This window comes from Anas platyrhynchos, chromosome 7 (genome assembly GCF_047663525.1).
Source record: "Anas platyrhynchos isolate ZD024472 breed Pekin duck chromosome 7, IASCAAS_PekinDuck_T2T, whole genome shotgun sequence".
In the NCBI taxonomy this organism is placed as follows: Eukaryota; Metazoa; Chordata; class Aves; order Anseriformes; family Anatidae; genus Anas; species Anas platyrhynchos.
The window spans coordinates 10,432,242-10,454,204 of NC_092593.1; the positions used below are offsets into that span (position 1 = coordinate 10,432,242).

General features: G+C 40.0%; 1 protein-coding gene across 29 annotated transcripts in view; it reads right to left on the bottom strand.

Moving 5' to 3' along the window:
• NCKAP5 (NCK associated protein 5) overlaps positions 1-21,963 on the bottom strand; it is a 435,119-nt gene that overhangs the window by 186,425 nt on the left and 226,731 nt on the right. For 23 of the 29 annotated variants that reach the window (XM_072040698.1, XM_072040699.1, XM_038182175.2 and 20 more), the window contains one exon: positions 1,101-1,234. The exons of 3 other annotated variants lie outside the window; for them this stretch is intronic. In XM_072040698.1, the coding sequence (XP_071896799.1) occupies positions 1,101-1,234 (134 nt within the window). Of the gene's footprint in view, positions 1-1,100; positions 1,235-6,141; positions 6,475-18,074; positions 18,267-21,963 lie in introns of those variants that run through there. 3 more of the 29 variants (XM_038182187.2, XM_072040708.1, XM_072040711.1) reach the window with 3 other exon arrangements.

Here is a 21,963-nt window from a genome sequence, read left to right on the forward strand (position 1 = left end):
AAAAGAAAAAAGAAAAAGAACATCTTTAACATTTTTAGAAAAAGAATTTCAAATTTCTCTGAACACTTTTAAATCTAAAGAACATTAATGGAATTTTTCCAAAAACAAAATAACAGATCAGAACAAATTTTATTATTGCTATTAACTGCTTTTTTGTCGTTGCCTAGAAACCCAATCTCAGACAGAGGATCAGCATGGCAGACACTGAGCAAAAAAAACCCAAGAACTAAAAAAAATTTTTAAAAAGAAAGCCTTAAAAAAAAACAAAACACACACACACAAAACAACCAAAGGAAAAAACACATCCCATAGCTTGTTTTCATCATATGAAACTGAACTTGAACTTTTCAATGATTTGGGGGCCTAAGGGAAGGAGACCTAAGGGAGTGAGTTAAAATACTGGATCTTGATGGAAAATATACAACATAAAATTCCATTGTCTCTTTCAATTCTGGTTTGATTGTTTTGTTTCTGTTCATGTGACAAAAACAATAAAAAATTCTATTTGATGTACAAGATCTCATCACGCCTCATAAAAACGATAAAGAACTCCAATCCTTAATGTGGCCATCTGAATTAACAGTTTGTCTTCCATCCCCCTTTCAAGGCTGGCTCCCCTGTACGTGGAGCTCTGCTCTAGCACAACGCTCTGCTCCAGTAAATGCAGGATGAGGCACTGAGCTTGTCCAAGGAGAATGATTACCCAGCTGGCAAAAGGCATCACTTTTTTGTCATTATTGAGATTGATCAAAACCACTGCTGTTGGTTAACAGAAAAGCAACCAAACATGGACTTATTTTGAGAAGTGAAGACCTGTACATCTTAGAATATTACCGGGAATTCTAACCAATACAAAATCCTGGAAATTAAAATGTTCACCATTATAGTGAAAAATGGCATAAGCCTTTTAAATTTTACCTCATGTAGAACAGTCACAACAGTCATTCTGACAAAATCCTGCTATGTTTACAGAACTTCAGAGGGAAAGCAGTTTTTGCCTTAGATTCCACCCATTCAAGCTATGAAGAGGTTTGATCAGTCTTTTTGAATCAAAGTTTGTTCTTCTCTTATTTTGAACGTAATTTATTTATGCAACATACCTGGAAAACTGTTCTTGTAGCCCACGCATCTGAGCTCTGCTACGCTCTGACTCCAGTGTTACCTCCCGTAATCTTTTTTCACTCTCAAGTCTTAAATGTCTTTCTTCCTCCAACTCATGTATCAGTTTCTCACGCTGAAAGACCATAGAAAGTTATTTATTAATTGTACATGTAAAACACTTTTAGGATAAATTTTATATTTAATTTGGTTAAAATCATCAGATATTCAACTATGCAGTCCGAACATTTTATTTTTGGAATGGCAATGATACACAGAATAACAAACGAGGGATTGAGAGCCTTTCAGAGTATCCCCATCACAGTGAGCTACACTTACATAGCTCAGACTTACTGAAGTCAGCTTAAAAGCTATTTAAAACCAAACACCATCCTCTCCTTCCAAGTGCTTTTTCTTCACCTCGACTCAAAATAAATTTTGCAAAAATATTTAAGATCTGTGATCTATCTTGCTTGGTGATAGATACAGGAAGCCTGAATCAAGTCATGATGAAAACTTGCACCTATCCCTTAATGATTCAGTCACAAGAACAGAGAAGGACATGATTCTGCAGCCCTGGTTTTGCTGTAACCAAACCAGAAAAATAAGACAAAACAAAACAAAACAAACAAACAAAACCAAAAAATAAGGGGCAGGATTCCTATGAATAGGACAGAGTCTATTCGAGTCTATATAGAGAGATACTATGACAAACATATGAATATGTCTGTAAAAACTGGGAATCTGAACAATTAGAGGAATAAAAATGCCATTATTTTTACTACTAGTTCTCAAAGGCAAATAGATAATGCTTGTTGTTAATTCTTGAACTACAGGAACAAATATACTGTGCTACCTGGATATATCGACATATGTCTTGGAGTATCTGTTTTTTTGTGTGTTTTTGTTTGTTTTTTTTTAAACTTCAGGTCCAGATACAAAAACATCATAGAAAAGCATCCTAATGATTTCAAAACTCTATTTAAAAAGTAGCTACATGTGATTTAGGAGGAGTAGAATGAACTGAAAAGTTATAAAAAATGTGAATTTAATTTAAAAAAAATGTATGCACAGCCTTTTCCATGTGACCTTGTTACACAGAAATTAAATTAAATTAAATTAAATTTATCCTTGTGCGTTTAAATGGGATAAAAAGTCAATTTAAAAAAAAAAGCAATTAACATGGTACTGCATTATACTCCTCCAACGAAGGCGTTAGTTGCCTAAGAACAGGTTAAGTTACTGTAAAGTTATACTGGATGCACCACCTATATGCTTTAAAAAATTTCTGTGTGCTTGGTGAATTGCGATTTGTAGCCTGTCTGACATTCTAATGGAGTTCCATTGCTGACCTAAATTTTCATGACATACCTGCAAAAAACTATCTAGAAATTATACATACAATTTCATTAGAAAATAACAAGGGCATCTTAGTGTTAAGCCATTAAATTGGAGAGATATATTATTTGTACAAGTCTTACAGCTATAAATCTTACTGGATAATAATTTATAATAGTGGTAACCAAGGGACCAAAAATAAGAACATTACCAAGTGGAAAAGGGATCTTAAAGACAGTGATAAATAAGCAGATGCCACAAAGGGAGACTGCACAGGATTAAATGAAATATCCACATACTTGTGCAAAAATATGGGGAATTACTCAGAGAATAGAGGGGGTTTGTCTATTAAGTCACACACAATATCTGGAAAATGTAAAACTGCAAAATGAGAAACAAATTATTGGAAAATAAAGATATTGTTCTAACTAAACTATCTAATTTCTGTTCTTACGGTTGCATAACCACGTTCTGACAGGTGCTGAGTAATCCTTTGTTCCTGCTAAAATGAAAAGAGCAGAGTGCTCAGCACCAAGAAGAAGAAACACAGCACCTTTGAGAAAGAGAATTTGTCCCATGAACAGTAACTCGGGCCAGTGATATGAGAATAATATTAAAAACTGTTAGAATTTCTTGAGATTTGATTCCATCAACACCAATTTTTAAGATTATGTTGTTCCAGTGGCCCTTGCTGAACACTCTTCTAATAGATGCATTTCGCTGCTGCTAAGGAGACACCTGGAGCTTGCAGGGAGTCAGAGAATAGCATAGAAAATGACCCAGTAGAAAGGCATGGTTACTAATCAGTGCTTAAGACAAGTTCACAGGACTACGGAAATTGGACTTAAACCCCGATAACTGTCCCTACAGTAACTGATAAGCTACCTTGGAGGAACTGCTCTGAACCGCGGAGTGCCCAAGCTAATTCAAAGCACCAGGCTGTGCCTGAGCCTCGTGATGCAGTAACAGCTCCACTGTGGTTACACGCTGAAGAACAGAGATTCAGCCATGCCTTCTGCGCTAATCCAGCGTCATTACTGCCACAATGATCTTACTCTGATACAGCACCAACCTCCGTGTCTCTGCTACACTGGCCATACTCTTGGTCCTTGGATAAACCTTCTTTCTATATTAGGTACAAAGCCACATCTCCACGGGGAGGACTACAGAGAAATACAGTTGTTGTGAATATTTTGGGTACTACACAGCGTTTCTTACCAAAATATGACACTTCAAAAAGCAGATGAACGTCCTTTCTTCCATCTCACTGCCCAAATCTTTTGTAGGTTGTGTACAGCTTCACTGATGCTGCCCTGCAGAATGACTGTGCTGCATCTCTGTGTACAGCTATGTTGCCACTAACCACAAAACCACATTTTCTAGCAGAACATAGAATATACAGCAGATTCACAAATTCAAACTGTCCCCTACAGGTCGAAGGGCAGCGTAAGCTATCTCGAGGTTTCATTTACCTCTTGCTGATAGTTCAGAGAATGCTGTTGCTACCACTTACTTCGTATTTTCAGGTGGGAAAGTCTGCATTATCATCCTACACAAAAAGATCAGCACATCCACAGGATTTTTTTCTTTTTTTTTTTTTTGAAGAGTAGGAAGAGAAAAGGATGTGGGAGTTACCTTAAGAAAACTATCCGTAATGCAGTAACAAACGCACCTATCAAGAACAATAATATTATAGGAATTAAACGTTTTAGCATAAAGAACTTCTGGACTGAGTTAAATGTCCAGTCTTTATTCAGTCACCTCAAGGGCCGGCATCACGACACAGTATTAGTTATATGAGCAACTCGCTGTACAAAGCTTATGCTTCTTTGAGGGTATGGGACGAATAACAAGCAAATCACAAGACTCTCTACAAGACCAGAAACAAAAGTACTAGCCTATGACCCTGAAATTGTAGGTTCTCTTCCCAACAACAATAAATTTCCCATATGAATGAGGAGAAGACTAAAGAATCCAAAGGGAGAAAAAACAAGTAAGACACCACCCACACTTGGAGAGTTTTCAGTCTCCAGGACACAAAACACTCACACATACTACGTACAGTAAGCAGCTCCCAGCAGCAGCGATCTTATCTACAAGAAAAGATGACTACATTTTTATTCAAACACAGAGAAGCCATAATGAAGAGTCAAAAGAGAGAAGTGAACCTCATGCACTGAAAGGCCAGGATTAAACACAGATTTTTTTTTGTCCCTGGAGTAGACTACAACCCTGAATTCTCCAGAAATTTTGCATTGTCATAACACCCTTTATAAACTCATCTGTGCTAAACCCACTTTATTCCTGTGCAAAATAAAGGTGTGTGAAAAGAAATGAAGTAGCCACAAGTAGTTCCTGTTTTTATACTGAATGTATGCTTACTGGAAAGGGATACAATTAGCATGCAACATGAAGAAAAGGTTAAATAAAAAAGAAAGTGTTGTGAAACATCAATATGTTTTAACACCAGAAACATCGTTGCTATCTTCAAATGAAGTGATATGTATTCCCACTTGTCAATTCTTCTTTAATCGCAGCTTCTTCTCACCACGAGCTCTGCTCAAACTTTTCCCTGTTGCCTCTCCTCGCACAGCTATAACCTTCTCCTCTTAGAAGTATAACCCTTACCTCACTCTCGTTTCCCCTTTTTCAGCCTCTCCAGATAGCCTCACTTTCATCACATCTCCCTGTCAAATCTCTGGTAGCTTTCCAAATATGCAAAAATTTCAAGTGAACAAACTAGACTGAAAGTCGGGGTTTGCAAGCTCAACCAATACTTTTGTGTTAAGTACTAGAATATTTTAACACTTGAACAAGTACTGTTTGTAATTACTTTTTCATGAACGTGTGAGCAATTTGAGTTTCACTAGCTGCTCATTATGCTCGTGAGCAAGCATTTGCACGTCAACAAGTTCCTTTTTGTGTAGCTGTAGAAACGTTCATGTCAAAATGTTTCCTTTCTCATCCAGTCAGGGACATGTACCACACATTAATTCGTCTTCTCAAAGTTAAGCAAGAAATCAGAGCGAGATTCATGATCAAAACAAAATGCAGGAAAACTATTTATGGCTCAACCGAAATTAGGACATGTATTTGACAGAAAGATCCAAATTGCTCCTCAGCACTCCAGGAAGAGACAAACAGACAAAGCTTATTTTCAGAGTCCCTGGTTAATAGCCGTGCTCTCGGCCCCAGGACTGGCCCAACGCAGCCTTTACGTCTCCTGAAATTCACCGGGACCATGTCGCAAATGTCAGGACCTGGTTCCTCCACCTTACACCCAACTGCGAACCTCTCCGCTCTGGAGCTCTTGAATGACCCCTAATGCTACAACACCCAGCGGAAAATACAGAAGTTACAAAAAATAAAAGTACACAGCACGAGTGGCAGCCACAAAAGGCAGAGCAAGGGGCATGTTGTACAGGGCAGGGGCTGTACGATCAGGGTTTCATTTCTGGTGAGAGCTTTACACCCACTGTGACTCAAACATGTAGTAGGTTAAGGTTTTGTATGGGAAGGATACCTTCTTACCCATTTTTTTTCCTCTCAGGGCTATTTCACTGTCAACCCTACATTTATATGTGGACAACAGTCATGCCTTTGAATGTGGAGACTTGCAGTTAAACTCCTTTAATCGTTATTGCAAATAAAACAAGCAGAATCCAGTCCTGTCACTCAAAGCAGGCTACCATGACAAAAACTTACCAGAGTACTCTCTTCACGGGGGTCAAGTATTTGCCTAACTCAAGCAGGTTTCTTATTTCAAAATCCTCTAGTCTCATCCTACTTTTTTTTTGCTGGATGTACTTGACTGCCCTCCCGAGTACTGATGATCTTGTATCCTTTGCACTCAAAAACAAACAAACAAACACATTTCCTCCTTCCCTACCCTACTGTGCCATGCCAACAACCTCGCTTTTTCTTAAAGTAGGTTTTCTGTAGGTTAGATGTGCTGGGCCTGCATGGCTGGGTGCAGGCAGGGGGTTCTGTGAGGAGAGGCCAGGGCTGCCCTGTGTGGGCACAGCTGGCTCCGGCTGCTTCCAGCTGGTTCCAGGCAGTTCCAGATGCTTCTGTCTGATTCCAGCCAGTTCCAGCCCTACCACAGGGCCCCGCTGAGCCCCTCAGCCACCCCGGGGGTGCCTCAGTGTAGTTAAGAAAGGCCAAAGCTCTGCAGGGCAGCGAGGTGTTGGATTAAATTTGTTTCTCGCTGTCCAGATCTATTTTAATTGGCAATAAATTAAATTGATCTTCCCCGAGTCAAGTCTGTTTTGCCTGTGATGGTAATTGGCATGTGATCTCCCTGTCCTAACCTCAGCCCAGGAGCTTTTCCATCTTGTTTTCTCCCCAGTCCTGTTGAAGGACTCCACCACACCAAAATATTTTATTTTTAACTTCGCTAGTTGTCTTCCACATAAAAATCATACTACTCCATTGATCAATAATATTATCTCTATGTTAAAACATGGCTGTGCATCAAGATTTAAAACTATAGACACCTGCAAATGAAATACTCAAGGCATTTGGCCTACACATGCCACACGTGCTGCACAGGTTGTAGGTGTTCAAAAGGGAGTCAGCCTGACAGCACCACAGAAAGTGGTCCCTCCTTTTTCTGCTTAGCCCTTCTTACAAACTACTGTTCTTACAAACAGACGGGTGTTACAGGACTGCTCAGCTCAAATACGAAAGATGTCTTATAGGAGGCACAAATGGAACCTCCCCTCATATTTAAGATTAATTCCTAAGTAGTAAAATGGGCTGCTGTTTACACAGAAGCAAGATTCCTCTTTCTTCTTGAATTTGTTCATTGCTTTCCCAGTGTATCATAAGATGGTACTACTATGGCACTACCAATCATGTTAACATCAGAGAACAATTTTGTCAAAAAAAGTCGACGTCAGGATACTTAACACAGGCTTAATGTTGCTCTAAATCGGGCTATTAACCTGCACATTAATTTTTTAACAACTATTTTTAAGCATTTGCTAAAGAGGGCTACAATTTCTGTATAATTAATATTGATTTCAAACAGTTACTTTGCACTGAATTTAAATGAGGGGGAGAAAATAATACATTTTTTTGTTATTGTTGTATACAGTCTGCAGCACCACTAACCTGAAGTGAGTCTGTCTGCAAGTTCTTATACAATTTCTGATGATAAGCATCTGATACCTTGCATTAAGAGTAATAATTTAATAGAATCACAGCCTGGTCTGGAAAAAAAAACACGGTACCAGCCTGAGGATCAACTGGAGGAAGCAGACAACAAAAACAAAACCAAGCAAACAAATAGCTACTAGAAGCACATTAAAATTCTGCAAATCAGTTTTTAGAGCAAGTCAATGCCCAATACTGTTATGAATAAATATATATATTCAAAGTACTCAGAAACACTATTTTGCTATAATACTGGGGACTATCTGTACCAATGCAGTAGTGCTGGGGGTGTTCAGAGTGTGCTGCATACTGCAATCACTGTCATATCAGCATTCAGTAACTCTGGAGCCTCTTAACCAAATTAGTGGATTCCAGCTCACTGGGCAGGATACAAACATAAGGACATTCATCAATATAAAGGCTGTGCTGCAACATATACAAGGGTTTGGAAAATTACTGTCAGGAAGGTGTGTACAGAAATATAAATTGCCTGTTCAAGATGATGTGCAAGAAGCCTGGGACAGGTCACATCGGTCTAAACCTAGATGTGGGCCCTCTGCCCCAAGACCTTCATTTCATCACTGCCTTCAGTCCCTGTGCACACACAGGCAAATGGCCTGGGAAGCATGAAGAGATAGTGGTAGCTCCATACTAGGTGAAAAGCATACTCAAAATGTAAAGATATACTCATAAAGATAAGGAAGAAAAAGCTTTAAGTTTTTCTTCTGCCTGAGAGGAGCTAGACACTTACACTCCACTTTTGAAAGCCTGCTTCAGGCAGCAGCCATGGAACAGCATGCAGTAAGGAAAGGGGGATGAGGAGGGCTAACCCCCATCCCCTTGCTGGTGGAACACTTCTGTTTTCCAAGAATTAAGTGTGAAATATTAATTGAAATGGAAACTGGAATTTGTTACTTCATCTCTTAGTTGGTTACTTTAACAGGGTAACTTTTCCTGATGCAATGAGTATTTAATTCCCCCAATATAAAACATAGTAATCAAACAGTATTTGAGCAAGTGCCTCTTGTCCACAGAAGACACCTGAACCCCCATTGCCTGGAGCCCAAAGCCCCGGGCTCCCACATGAGGCGGGACCTTTCCATCAAATTCCCCTTGTGCAACCTGGTCCCAAAACCAGCACACAGGAGACTAAGGTCCTCTGTCTAAACTTACTTCACTCACAGATGACAGGAAAGAATCATGATTATAAGAATAGAGAGAGTAGATGTCATTTGTTACTCCATCATAAATTGTACCAGGTACTGTACTTTTGTTCAAATTAAAATGAGTGAAACTTCAGTGTCCTTTGTTTGCTCCTCATCGATCGCTGTTAAACCAAATGTTTCTCATTCTGTAATCAATACTTCTCTGCAAAAATAAACCAAGGCACTGACAAACAACTTTGCAGCACACTGCAGCTTTCCTTGTAGCGGACTTTGACAGCATGAAAAAACACTACCCCAACGAACAGAAAAAAAGAAGTGCATTGCTTATTGTACTTATTACAATTTTAACAGGCTGCTTACAGCTGAATCATTTTACTGTAACAAGACTTTATTAAATCAGCCAGCTATTGAAGCCAGAACTTTCCAACAGTGGCAGTTAATATGCCTTTGTCCTTTATTAATGTTTCCAGCTATACTGGGAAAACTGACAAATACTCTTAAACACTCAAAGCTTTCCCAGTGATGAAGTTATAGGTGTTTTTAAACCACTGTGAAGCATTAAGATATAAACAGTAATAACTTAAGCACTTGGAGGGTTCATGGAGGGAGAGGTAGTTTTATTTCCCCATCTCTTCAAAATAAACTTAAGGGTAAAATTATGTCATTGCTTTGTAATCAAAATGAATTACCCTTTCATCTGATACAGGCTTGTACCACAGAGGCTTAAGAAGACAATTCTTTGACTTATGTTACATCTCTAATTTTTTTCCCCAATTATTTCACGATGTAATCATTTTTCCTAACCCTATTCTCACTAAAGCTCTGCAACAGCAAGATATAAACAGTATAAAAAGCATCTCTGAATTTTAGGCTGGTATCTTCTAGCTCTTTCATTCCAGTAAGAAAAAATGATGACTCTCTGGAATAGGATTCTGCTCCCAAAATGACAAGCTGCCCCGAATAAGCCAGGAAAATCTAATTGGCACTAAATAATTTGTATTAGCATTTCCTAAAACTGCCTTATAAACAGTTAAAGTGAGTAATTTCAAGCAAATAATTTATTTTTCACTATTAAGTTTTAATATGCTGATAGATCTCTCCCTTTTGCCCCATAACAGACTAGCGCGTGTGTTCCGTGACTACCAGATGTAAACTTCAGGCTTTGCTTGGCTCTGAGATGAATAGCAGGATAGGAAACATTTATTATTACTAGTGATATTTTAGTGACAGTAGTTTACAGACTTTATATTCTTGGGTGATAACACTGCTCCAGAGCAATTCAAGTAAATTAGAAACACTTTCTTGGTATGGTTACTACTTCCGAATAAAGTAACGCTGCCTTTCATTGTGCAGTAGCTCAAAATTGCCACCATGTGGCAGGACAGCAACTTAATTTAGCATTATTTATGCTGCACTGATATAGATTTAATTGCATCTGTACAACAGAATAACTGCTGTGCTGAAGCTCCTTTATCATTGCAAGCCTACAATTAATCTGAATTAGGCAGGCTATTACATGAGCAGCGCTGTATATATAGTTGGAGTTGTAACATTTATTTTACAGATTTTTTTAACAGAATAATTCATAAAGCCTTTCAATGCAGAGCTAGATAGCTAGCACTACTGCCTGCCCATCTCCCTCGACAACTATGGCCACCTCTTGGAAAGGAAACTCTTACTGCCAACAGCTCTTTAATTCTATGAAACATACAACAAAGGCCACAGAAAATTGGAATTGCCATTGAAAATATAGTAAAATAAAAACCAACACCAACACCAAAACCCACTCCTAGTCTTCCAGAATCAACTGAAGGAAAGTATATGGTTGACTTTTCTTTTATCACTTTTCCTGGAGTCACACCTGTAGATGTCTATTGGGTTACACCCAATCGACCACAGTGACTCGCACCATTTGCAGACACGCTTTACGGAGGTGAACCACCTGCATCCCCAGTAGCCACCATTAGCTAGAACTTCTTAAAGATCATCTCCAGATCACGTTTTCAAAGTTGAACAAAGGCAAGGATTTTTATTTTATTTTTTATTTTTAATCCTGTCTCCATCATACAACAATTGCTGTTCACTCAAATTCACAACTGATAGCCCAATTTCCAAGACTGGTATTGATCCTCCATTCTCAGCCTAATTCTTTTTCCATTTTGGATATATTATTTCCTCACAGGGGATGAGTGTAAAGAGAATACTCTTAGTGAACAAGGAAGTCCCACACAGATCAAGTTTTTTTGTTTTTTTTTTTTAATTATTAATCTTAAAATGATAATGCTTTTCAAAAATGAATTTGCAAATGTAATTGAGCTTTTAATAGCTTCACCAGACAGTAATTAAAGAAATTTCATTTCCCTAAATTAAACATAATGTAATGTTTTTCAAGATCAAGTAAAAACTTCGAAACAGTATTAAGACAGAGATAACTCATATGAATACCCAGTATTCAGAAGCGTGCAGAACAAACTTCTGTCAATACCAAAATGAGAACCAGTGCAAGTAATATGTAATGTAATGGAAATTTTTTTCTCCCCTAACACGTTAAGTTTTAATAGCTGATTATAATTCCAAGCTCTTTGCTACACATTTTTTTGATAAGGTGACATGATTATATTAAGACGTCTAACTAAGTACAGACATGGGATTTTATTTTTTTTTAATGCTATTTTAACTTGCAGCGCAGGCAGAACATTGACTAAAGTTCTCTCGAGTGCTTTACGTGTTGTTTTGTGCCCTACAGCAATGCTTTCAAAACAACTATCTAGAAAAAAAAAAAGTCAAGGAAGTTTGTAAATAAAGAAAACTCTCACTTAGGGAAGAGTGTTTTGGCAAGAAAACCAGTAGGCCAGCAAAACATTTAATTAAAATGATGTTTCTTTACTGTTACCATTCTACAACCAACAGAGACAAACATGAACTCTTCTTCCACATTTTCCTCTGCTGCTCAAAAACTCGGCTGCAGAGAGTTACCCATCCCTTCTGGAGGCAGAGGAAGGAACTGAGGAATGAATACCAGCCATTTTCACTGTTCTCGTTGACCACGTCCCTGAGAAGGCCAGCAGAACCTGAAGGAAGAGTCGTGGTGGGGCTGGTATTGCTTGGGGCTGGAGCTGCCAGCAGCAGACAGGTCTCTGCTTTATGCTTGCTTTCTGCTGCTGTGCTGGGCAAAGGGCAACCAAAGTAGAAGAGTAAAAAGAGCAAGACAGGAACCAAAAAGAAGAGTAGTGTGCCCTTCTGATGTTCCTTCTGCTGGTGGAAGGACGGGTCAGAAGGTACCTATCCTCACAGGACCTGACGGGGGCAGGACTAGCACTGAACACACAGGTGTGGCCGTATGACAGAGGGTTGTTTCCACACTTGCACATGCTCAGATGACATTTAATTTTTTGATAGGGCACAGCTGTGTTTCATAGTTAAGTAGTAGATAATTGCTGTCTGTTTAGATGAAGTTCCAGCCTAAGCACTGTTGTGATTTCATAGAAAGAAAAAATAAAGTCCCATAAAGAACAAAGGAGAACCTTATTACAGTACTGTGCTACTTTGTTCAGTGCTATTTTCATTAACTTGTGATTAGCACCAGGACTTATCGGCCATCAGAAACCAATCAACTTCTCCAAGCTGATTAATCCCCAAGATTAATTACAGTCCAATCCACATAGCTGTGCAGAGTGTCTTCATTGCTTAATGAGCACCGTGTGGCTTACGCTTCATGGCTGCAGGCACGACCCAGAGAAGCACCTCTCTGGGCTAGGTCAAACCACAGGTAATGCTGGCTGCCATTCCCAGCAGCTATGGATACCAGCCCAAACACAAAAATCCTTACGCTTATAATTCACTCTTGGAACTGCTAATAGAGGTATAACAGGGTATTGCTCAGCACGTGAACTGTGACGGACTGACACCTCCGTGGCTGCCAGCCCACCACCAAACGAGCTTTGAAGTCCCCTGTGCGCAGAGGCAGGCGACGGAGCAGTGCTGTGACCCTCGCCACCTCTGCTGGGGTTACTGTCACAGCGTAAATTACTTCTGCTTATCTGAAATGAACGTGAGCCTATACCCAAAGCAAATGTGCTTTTTTTCCCCCCTGTAACTGACCAATGTGTTTGTTAGATGATACGAACGGCTTCTTTCCTAAACGGCTGGGTGCTCACAGAACAAACGGGCACGTGGCTGAACCGAGCATTTCCCACTTGGAGCTGGGTTAGAGAGATAGGAGATAAGCAGCAGAGCACAGGATAAGCATTAAAATAAATAAATAACTTCTAAGAGTTTCATTTGGTGTAATGGGAAAGGCCAGCGGAACTGTGCTTCACTACTCCGGGGACCTCTGGTATTTACGCAGAAGCAGGGAGTAGCATGCACTCCCTGCCCTGATGCTAGGGACAGTTAGCATTTCTTCCCTCTCTGCACTTCTCATGAAGGTATTCGTATTTTCAGCTAATAAATGGGATATCAAGAAGTTAACTGAAGTAGATGTCAGGCTAAACAAGAATTGCGAGGACGGGAGATGCAGAACTGATCACAATGATTGTCAGAAGTGGCTCAGAAACATCTGCAGTGCCACCAAGCCCCCGCGGATCTGGGATATGCTGATATTTTAGTTTCCAGACACACTTCTTTTTGCCTTTCTCAGCTGACACACTCAACACCTCCGGCAACACTGTTTTGCTGCTAGCTACCTTTCCATCTAGCATTTCTATTTCCCAGGCTCTTTACAGCATTGCTCATGAACATGTCAGATCTTATTACAATTTTTTCTGTGTTCACTTGAAGAGTCCATTTATGGCTGGTAAGTAACTGCAAAAAAAGGCACCTTATTTACTCAGCTGTTTCATGCACGTATTCCAGAGGCCTATTGCTTTAGTTTTCTGACGAATGGACCTCTATCGTTTTCACTCCTTAGGCATTGCAGGCACTGCTGTAAGCAATGGGGAAATATGGTGCATTTTTTGTTGGCTGGCATGTCTTAAATGGTATTTTTAACCGAGCTGCCACTGCAAAATCTTTATGAGGGCTGATGATGCACTCATCCAGAAGAACTGACATCACTTGCAGAGGCCAGACTGAGTTTGCAAGCCTGGTAGATGGAAGAACTTGAAATAAAAAAAAAAAAAAAAGAGAAAAGAAAAAAAAAAAAAAAACACAACAAGTTTGCATCGTGTTTTTCATTTGTTCACTGGTCCAACCAGAGTAATTGAAAGACTGTATCACAACCTGATAGCATTTTGCAGAGTCCCTTTTCAGTAATAGGTTCACTTCAATGTCTGTTCAAGTTTCCACAGACCAATTTCAGCTCGACTCTAAGCAGCAGCCAGGCTCTACCCCTTCAGTCTCCTTCCCTTACTAGGACAGCTGGGGTAGGTGTACTTCTACAGGAGCAGATCAAAACCAGATACAAAGCCTCTGACATCGAGCTCTCTGGTTTTCATTGCCATGTTTATCTATTTACATAGGATATAACAGTTTTACTGCATCTAACCATAGTTTATTCTAATTTGTTAATTGCACTTAGTCATGTACTCATCTCTCATTTACGACATGACTAAAAAGTCTGCTATTTTCCAACCTAACAGCAAATGTTGACAATTACAGCTGCTTGATTTTCTTGAAGAAAAATAGAAAAGGCGTTTCTTTCTTTACAGAAAGTGCCAACTACTAAAACCAAAGAGTGTGACTCTCCTCTCTGCTGCCTCTTCCACCTTCACACTGGTTGAAAATATCATAAAGAAGGAGGTGCAGCTATTAGGCTGAGAGAAGATTTGTCTCTGAACAATAAAACACTTAATCACATAATTAACATGCCATGTTCTTTCCAAGTGAGACCTTCCACATGTATTGTGTAGAGCACTAGAATAGGAGTCAGGGGAATCGTGCTAAATTTTTGGTACGTTTTGGCCAGCATATCAAGGCTTCCCATCGCTTCCACACAAGGTTCCCTTACAGATGCTCTGTAGAAGCAACAGAGCGACCTCCCCAAATCACGAATGCTCAGCAATGCTCTTGAGATTGCCTGGTTCACAGCCACGTTTGTCTGTCCACTGGGTGTAAGAAGTATGAAGAGCAAACTACTTGTAATTATACAGTGCTTAAGCTGTGGTGAGAAAGAAATGTTGCTGTTTATCTGCAAAACAGGAAATTTGCTGTTCACTAATGCTTCTGTGGACCGCTGTAAAATATTAGTACTTCCTGGAACTCACTCAAGACATCAGGCTCGATATCAATTTCCATAGAGGTGAAATATGAACAATCTTTATCTAAATAGGGCTGAAAGAAATAACCCAGCTGCACTGACCACAGAGGCAAAGTCAAACAGAGCTGGGTTGACTGGAATTGGGGTGCACCAGAGTTTTGGTCAATTACTTGGCTGTTGTGGGGACAGGGGGGTGAATCCCAGCTAGTACTGGTGGCTCTGCCCCAGCCCTGGCATCCAGAACCAAGTCAGGAGCTACATGGGAAGAGTAAAGCTGAGAGAAGTTTCTTCATCCCGTTTGCATTAAATTTCCAGAAACTTGATGTTCTTGCTTCTTCAGGGCTCACACGGATATTTCTGCAGACCTGTTTATGTCCCGTATAAAGCTCTTCCTTTTGTAATGTGTTTTACACGTACACTCCTTCTTCGCACCTCAACTTTCATTCACCTCCTCCTACATATTCCAGTTTGTGAGCAGGCTGCCCTTACCAGCTGCTGTAACATACAGCTGCTGAATGCAACCAACAACTCTGAAAAGCCAGTTTTAGCCTGAAAATCCTTTTCAGCTTCAGATTTAAGGCACATCTTCTCGTACGGTATCTCCCACATGACAAGTTTTCCATCGGAGGGGTAACATCACCTCAGCAACATCTGTTGGGCAACTGGACGTAGCACAAGGTTTCCAGCAACAGCCTGGGAATCCTGACCTGCTCCACCAGCGACAGCCACGGGGAAAGTTTTTTAACTGGAAAACTCTGCCAGCCAGCGCTCCAGGGCGCTTGTTAATGGATACTACCAGAAACAGGATGTTCCCAAGAGATAACAAATTTTCTCTGGCACTCAGAAATCGTTTCTAAATAAGCAGTGTCACCATGGATGCCAATCACAAATCTGCAGTGTAAAGATGTAATTACAAAACGCCTGCTGCACGGCTTGTGCATACTGAGCCAAATTCCCTCTCAGTATTCATCCCAAGTGGCTGGGCTGTGATTATCCACAGCACATCAGCACCCCCGGGCTCCAAATGGCTCCCAGCACTACTTACAAGCGTAGTAAGATCCTGCCTCTTCCCCAACAAGTTCACTACCTACACTGGCAATCACACAGCCAGCAGAAAAGTCAGAATAAAGGCTGTTTGACAAATAAGCTGTTTGGATCAGACATCAAGCATTTGCCAAGATTATTAAAGAATTTGGTGGCAGAGGTAGTATCCTGCCTTGTACAACGCTAACGCTAAAGAAGAATATGGCCTTTAATGAGAACAGCGAGTAGGGATTTTATCCACCTGGTTATCTGAAGGCCACAGCAGGTATTGGAAAGAGAGAAGGACTTAGCAGCACAGTTTGGAGAATGAGTGAAAGCCGCTTCACAGCCAGGTAAGGCCCTGTATCAGGCCTGGTACTTTTATTTGTATTAGTTTCCAGAATAACTGTGGAGTGCAACATGCCAAGTGGTATGGAAATAACACAGTCCAAACATCACAGTCATTCCCACAGTCTAGACAGTCTCCTCTCGCAGGACATTTAAGCAAGTCTGATCACCAGTTCCAGACTTGGAAAACTATGTCATGAGATCTTCGTTATGAAAGATCCCATAGAATATCAAAAGATGCTTTATCACAATGCAGTGAGCAGAGAGCCAAAACAAACATAAAGTATGTAAAAGCAAATTCCTGACAAAGCAAAAACTGAATTAAAGATTATGAGACTGAAGTAGGGCGGAAAAGAGAGGAAGAATCAGAGTTGATAGCTCAAGCCATACGGATCTATGCAAAGCTATGCAAGTTTAACATACAATTTCCTCGCTCTATTTTAATATTTCTTCTAAACCTTGACCCGAAGTTGCAGAGAGCAAGGTGATTACTAAATGCCAAGAGAACAAAACAAAACAAAACAACAAAGTAAACCTCTGCTTTACGGCATAAAGAACAGTCACAAGTCCAAGTCTTGCTCTGGTTGCTGTGACTGGTTTTCATGTCTACTCAAAAAGCGCTCTGTGCTCTGAAACAGGCAAATAGTTTTTTCCAGCTTCTTCTCTCTCTGTTTCACTCATCTCCAATAGAATATTTTCTGTATATATATATATATATATATATATATATATATACACATATATATATATACATATATATATATGTTTTGGGAACCGGTCAAGACACTGATACATTTTGATGTTACCTTGGTGCTGCAGAACTCAAGCATGGACCAGGACTCCATTGCACAAGATGCTGAACAGAGCTGGTGCAGTGAAGTTTTCCTCTAATACGATGCAATCTAAAGCACTGCTTGAGCTGACTCATTCTAAGGGTCAGCACCAACTTAATGGTACAAGCTCCAAGAGCACTGCATTCATTTAAATAAATGGGCATTTAATGGAATCACAACTGAGCAATACTCTTGGTACATAAACTTTGTCCTTCCTCATGCAGAAATTTTGTTTCTCTCTCTCCTGATAACCTTTTCTTCTGCATTTGGAAAATAAGGTCATTCTGTGGGACCCAGACAAAAAAGCGCCTTGGTTTGTGTATTACCTAGTGCCACATACAAAAAAAAAAAAAAAAAAGTTATATTTAAGTTCACATTTCTATAATAACAACAATGAAGAAATTAAAACCTTACTTTCTCCATCTCTCCAGCAGTGAAAGTGCTCACTGGCATTGGTTGGCTTGATTAGACAGAGGCAAATTGAGGGAATCAATATTGCTGCTTGGCCGCACCCTCTCTGCCCTGTTTTAGCCATGCTCTACGCAACAAATCAGTAACTGGCTCCAATTGCCATGAGGGCAACTGCAAAGCAACAACCCACAGAACCACTGGAAGAGTTGATACAGATGCTGTAAGAGGAAAAGGCTGCAAGTTTTTGGAGGGATATTGTGACCAGAGCTGCATCAATGGACTGAAAACAGAAAGACAACAGTTCTTTGGTCTTACAAGAGGGCCTACCAAGATTGGAGAACAAAACCTAAAAATACTAACAAAGAGGTTTATTTAAAACAAACAAACAAACAAAAAAAAAACAACACCAAGTGTATCACAGGGGTTTCGCTCCTATTAATCTGAATAAATTTACCTTCCCAGTTCGCAGGAAATTCCAATTGTTGGCCCACTTTATCCACTCACCTTTCCTCTTCAGAGCCTCAGATGCTGCGACTAATTCAGCGCTAGCCGAGATTGCTTTCCGGCATTAGGGAAAAGCTGCCCGTAAACACTCTGCCTGCTCGGGCTGCAGAACGACGGCTCTATTCAGGTCATCCTTGCAAGAATATTAATCCAGTGAGTGTGCAGCTTCCCGGAGTCAACTCATGCCATTGCCTGGAGGAGTTCAGGATTGCAGAGCTTAACCTTTGATATGAAAATGGCTACAATTCACTGTTATTAGTGCATGTGCGCATCACTCCTATTAGGCAGTGAGGTATTGCCTAGAGCGGGGTACAGCTGTTTCGAGTCATAAAGTGGGATTTGCTTCACGTTGAAGCCAACTGCCACTCTGATAGCAAATATATCCATAGCTACTATGAGACTGCATGTGCTTTTTCTGTGCTGCCTTCAACATCCCCTGCCTTTGTTATCTAATGTATAAATGGCAATTTCCACTTGAGGGCAATTTAGTTTATGACATACTTTCTACAGATTGCCTTTCAGACCTTATATAAATGCATTTTGTATATATATTTTTTCTCTGTTCAATGATTCTTATATAATGCTATTTCTCTCTTTTTTATGTTGACTAAATACTTCCAGAGACTCGTTGGAGAGACAGACCACTTTGGTAGATTCCAGCAGGAGAGGCAAAATTTATTTCTGCTCCTTTGGATTTAACTATGGTCTTCCTCAGTGCTGGCACCTACAGCAGCATCCCAGGCAAGTGCAGCAAGAGAATACCAAAAGTGAGGAGAGCGTATCGCTGCCTTTACAGCGCCAAGCACCAAGAGTACCTGCAAAGCTCAGCTTATTTTCAAATACTGTAACTAATATTTTCCATCTCAGAAACTAAACAAACAAAAACCCATAAATTCCAGTGAACCAAAAGTGACTGGGTTTGTGTTCTACTTTTACAGTAAGTCACATATTCTGCGCTTGAACAGATGGTTTGCTTTTTAACAGGGCTTTGGACATAGGTGTTATTGTAAGTGAACGTAGCTCCCTCTCCTGGTTGAAAGCCAGATTCAGAAAGGCCACTAACTGGGGCAGGGGGAATTGACCGGCATCTTTTTATCCCTATATATGCTCACACCATTTCTATTACATTTTAAACAACGAGACTGAAAGTAAATTGGTTTTAACGAATATGCTCCTTACAATTTATTGTTCAATTTGGTGACCAAACCAGGCTCTGAAATTAATTAACCAGGAACTGACATAGGCCTGAAAGGCAGAATTATTCTGAGCAGACATAATCAGGCTTTTATTACTTCAATTTCAGAAGAGTGAGCAATTTATTTATTTATTTATTTAACTTTAAAGTAACTCTTGAAAGGTCTAACTACCTTAACTCATGAAGAATCATTAGATTCATAAAATCCATAAAGTAAAAAAATAAAATGTCAATGTGCTTGCAAAGTTGTAGAAACCAAACCAAATATGTATGTACGTATATACATACATATATATACACACATACATGCATGCACACACAAACACACACTTAGGAGTTGTAAAGATCTAAAAAGAACTAAAATCCTCTCCTGGACTAAAAATTCTAAAACAACTAAAAATGAAACTGCTAAGTTGTAGATAAGGACAGTTGGACTAATGAGGTATGGACAATTAATGAGGTCCAGGAGCATTAAAGCAGGTTCGCAGAGAATTTCAATAGCCATTATTGATGTTAACTACTACTAATGCCACCTAGTTTCTCTGACAGCCATGTGACAAAGTTTCTAAGAAAGAGGAGCTAGACAGCATGGCTGGTTGTATAAACACACAGCTTCACAGAGAAGGCACGAGGGTCAGACTGCTCCTTTCTTAGGTTTAGGATGTTGAATATTCAAAGAGACATTTTACAACAGCGGCTTTGCCTCTCTCTCTGCTACTTTCTAATTAGAGCACAGATAGATGATTTCATAGATGTAAGAACCCAGAAGTTGGGAAAGATAATTTAGCCTTTTGTACCTCATCTTTAACACTTCATTTATTACTAAATATCATCTATTTTTGCCTGATCCGGGTGCTTCTGCAGCAGTCCTGGCTGCCCCTGGCCATGGTGCGGACCCATCATGCCGATGACAGCGAGTGCCCCCCGGCCGCGGCCGCTCATGGCATCGTGCTGCCATCCGTCAGGCTGGAGCTCGCGCACAACCTCACGATTCCCTCTCGGGCATAAGGGCAAGGTGCCTGGTGCAGATGTGAGGGGCTGGGCCTCTGAAAATGCTGCCTGTGCTCCTTTTAAGAATGCTCCCTGCTTGACGATTAGCGGGGCAGCGTGAGCATCAGCTTTGGCGCTGAGCGCACAGCCAGAATGTGGCACGAGACTGGGTGCCTGGACTGTGCTGGGAGCCAGGAGTGGTACACGCAGCTTAGCTTTCTGGAGGGGGAACAGGTGCAGAAAAAGGGCAACTTCCTATAATCATGGCCTGCCCCTATAAATGCACATTTCCAGCTTCCTGCAAAAAAAGACGGAGATTTAGCTTTTTGTTTCTGACTTCATTTCACTTCAGCTCAACAAAGCATCGTCAGGCAGGGCTCTGATCTCCTCTTTCTTCTCACCAAAACCTCATACCTACATTAAGGTGAAAGAGGAAACAACTGAAATTACACACAAAACAACCTGGAGCTTGGAAAAGTAGAGAATATGGTCAGAGTCTCTACTGATTTTCATAAGATTTCAATCAAGACCTTTTCTGCACTCTAGCACATCCATCTCCTTGTGAATGCTCCAGTTCAGCAGCCCATGATGAGAAGAGGGAGCAAGAGAGAGATCTTATCACAGCTGATTACATTAGAAGTTCAGCTTCAATCCGGGAAAAAGACTGGTTTGCATTTCAATCCCAGCAGTTTTACAAGAGGCTGTTATGTATATCTAGGAAATTACATTTTAAAAAGTTGTAACAAGCAAAAGTGACTCCGTTCCTAGTAATAGCGGGGTATCTTACTGCAGGGAGACTTTTCCTGCCTTTCCCTCTTACTTTTTCCACTCTTTATTTTAAAACTTGCAGTCTCTAGTATTTTATAGCAAAAACTGTTTGTAAAGCAAGAATTGTGCTGATCGCATCAGAACTCATTAATATAACTTGTTTTTCCATTATTAGCACCATCTGAGCCTGTTGAAAGCCTTAACCAGGGCTTTAATTTTTCCACAGAGAGCTTTAAATTAATTAGTGGTTTACATGCTAACAAAGAATCTGATACATTCATAAATCAATCTAATGCAGAAGGATTACCAGAGGGTGGAAACCTATTCAGTGGGGACCTCACATTCAGTTAACATGGTGGTTTTTAACAAAAGGGTGCAGGTGTGGAATAGACAGACACCGGGAAGAGCCCACGATAATCACTTTGCATCACTTAAATACGCAGCGGGACACATGGTAAATCAGAGCCTAGGGCCCACCCTAAGTGAAAGCCATGTACACATAAAAGGCGCCATCATCCCACTTTAACCTTCACAGCTAAATTGCCAAAGTGGCACAATTTCTTTTGTGCAGGTTACAGGCCACTGAACTAATGGAAAATAGAGTAGATTTAAAGTACTTGGATGCAGAAGTACAAACTAATGAAGCAACCCTGTAACATGTATGAATATAAAAGGATCGAATAAATAAAATCTTGAACTTTTTCTAGGTAATTATCAACTGAAGTTATTAAAACATGATGTAATTCTGTGTATGTTTGGTTCACTCAAGGTATTTAATCTAGATGTCTGCTAACACAACACTTAATCTATCACAAAGACTCTGCTATGTAACTATGGAATCATTTTTCTTGTATTTTTCCTAACCCAGCATTGTTCACTGTTAATAAAATCTCACAAAAATGAACACTTTTCCTGGTATTGTTCTGTGTCCTAAAG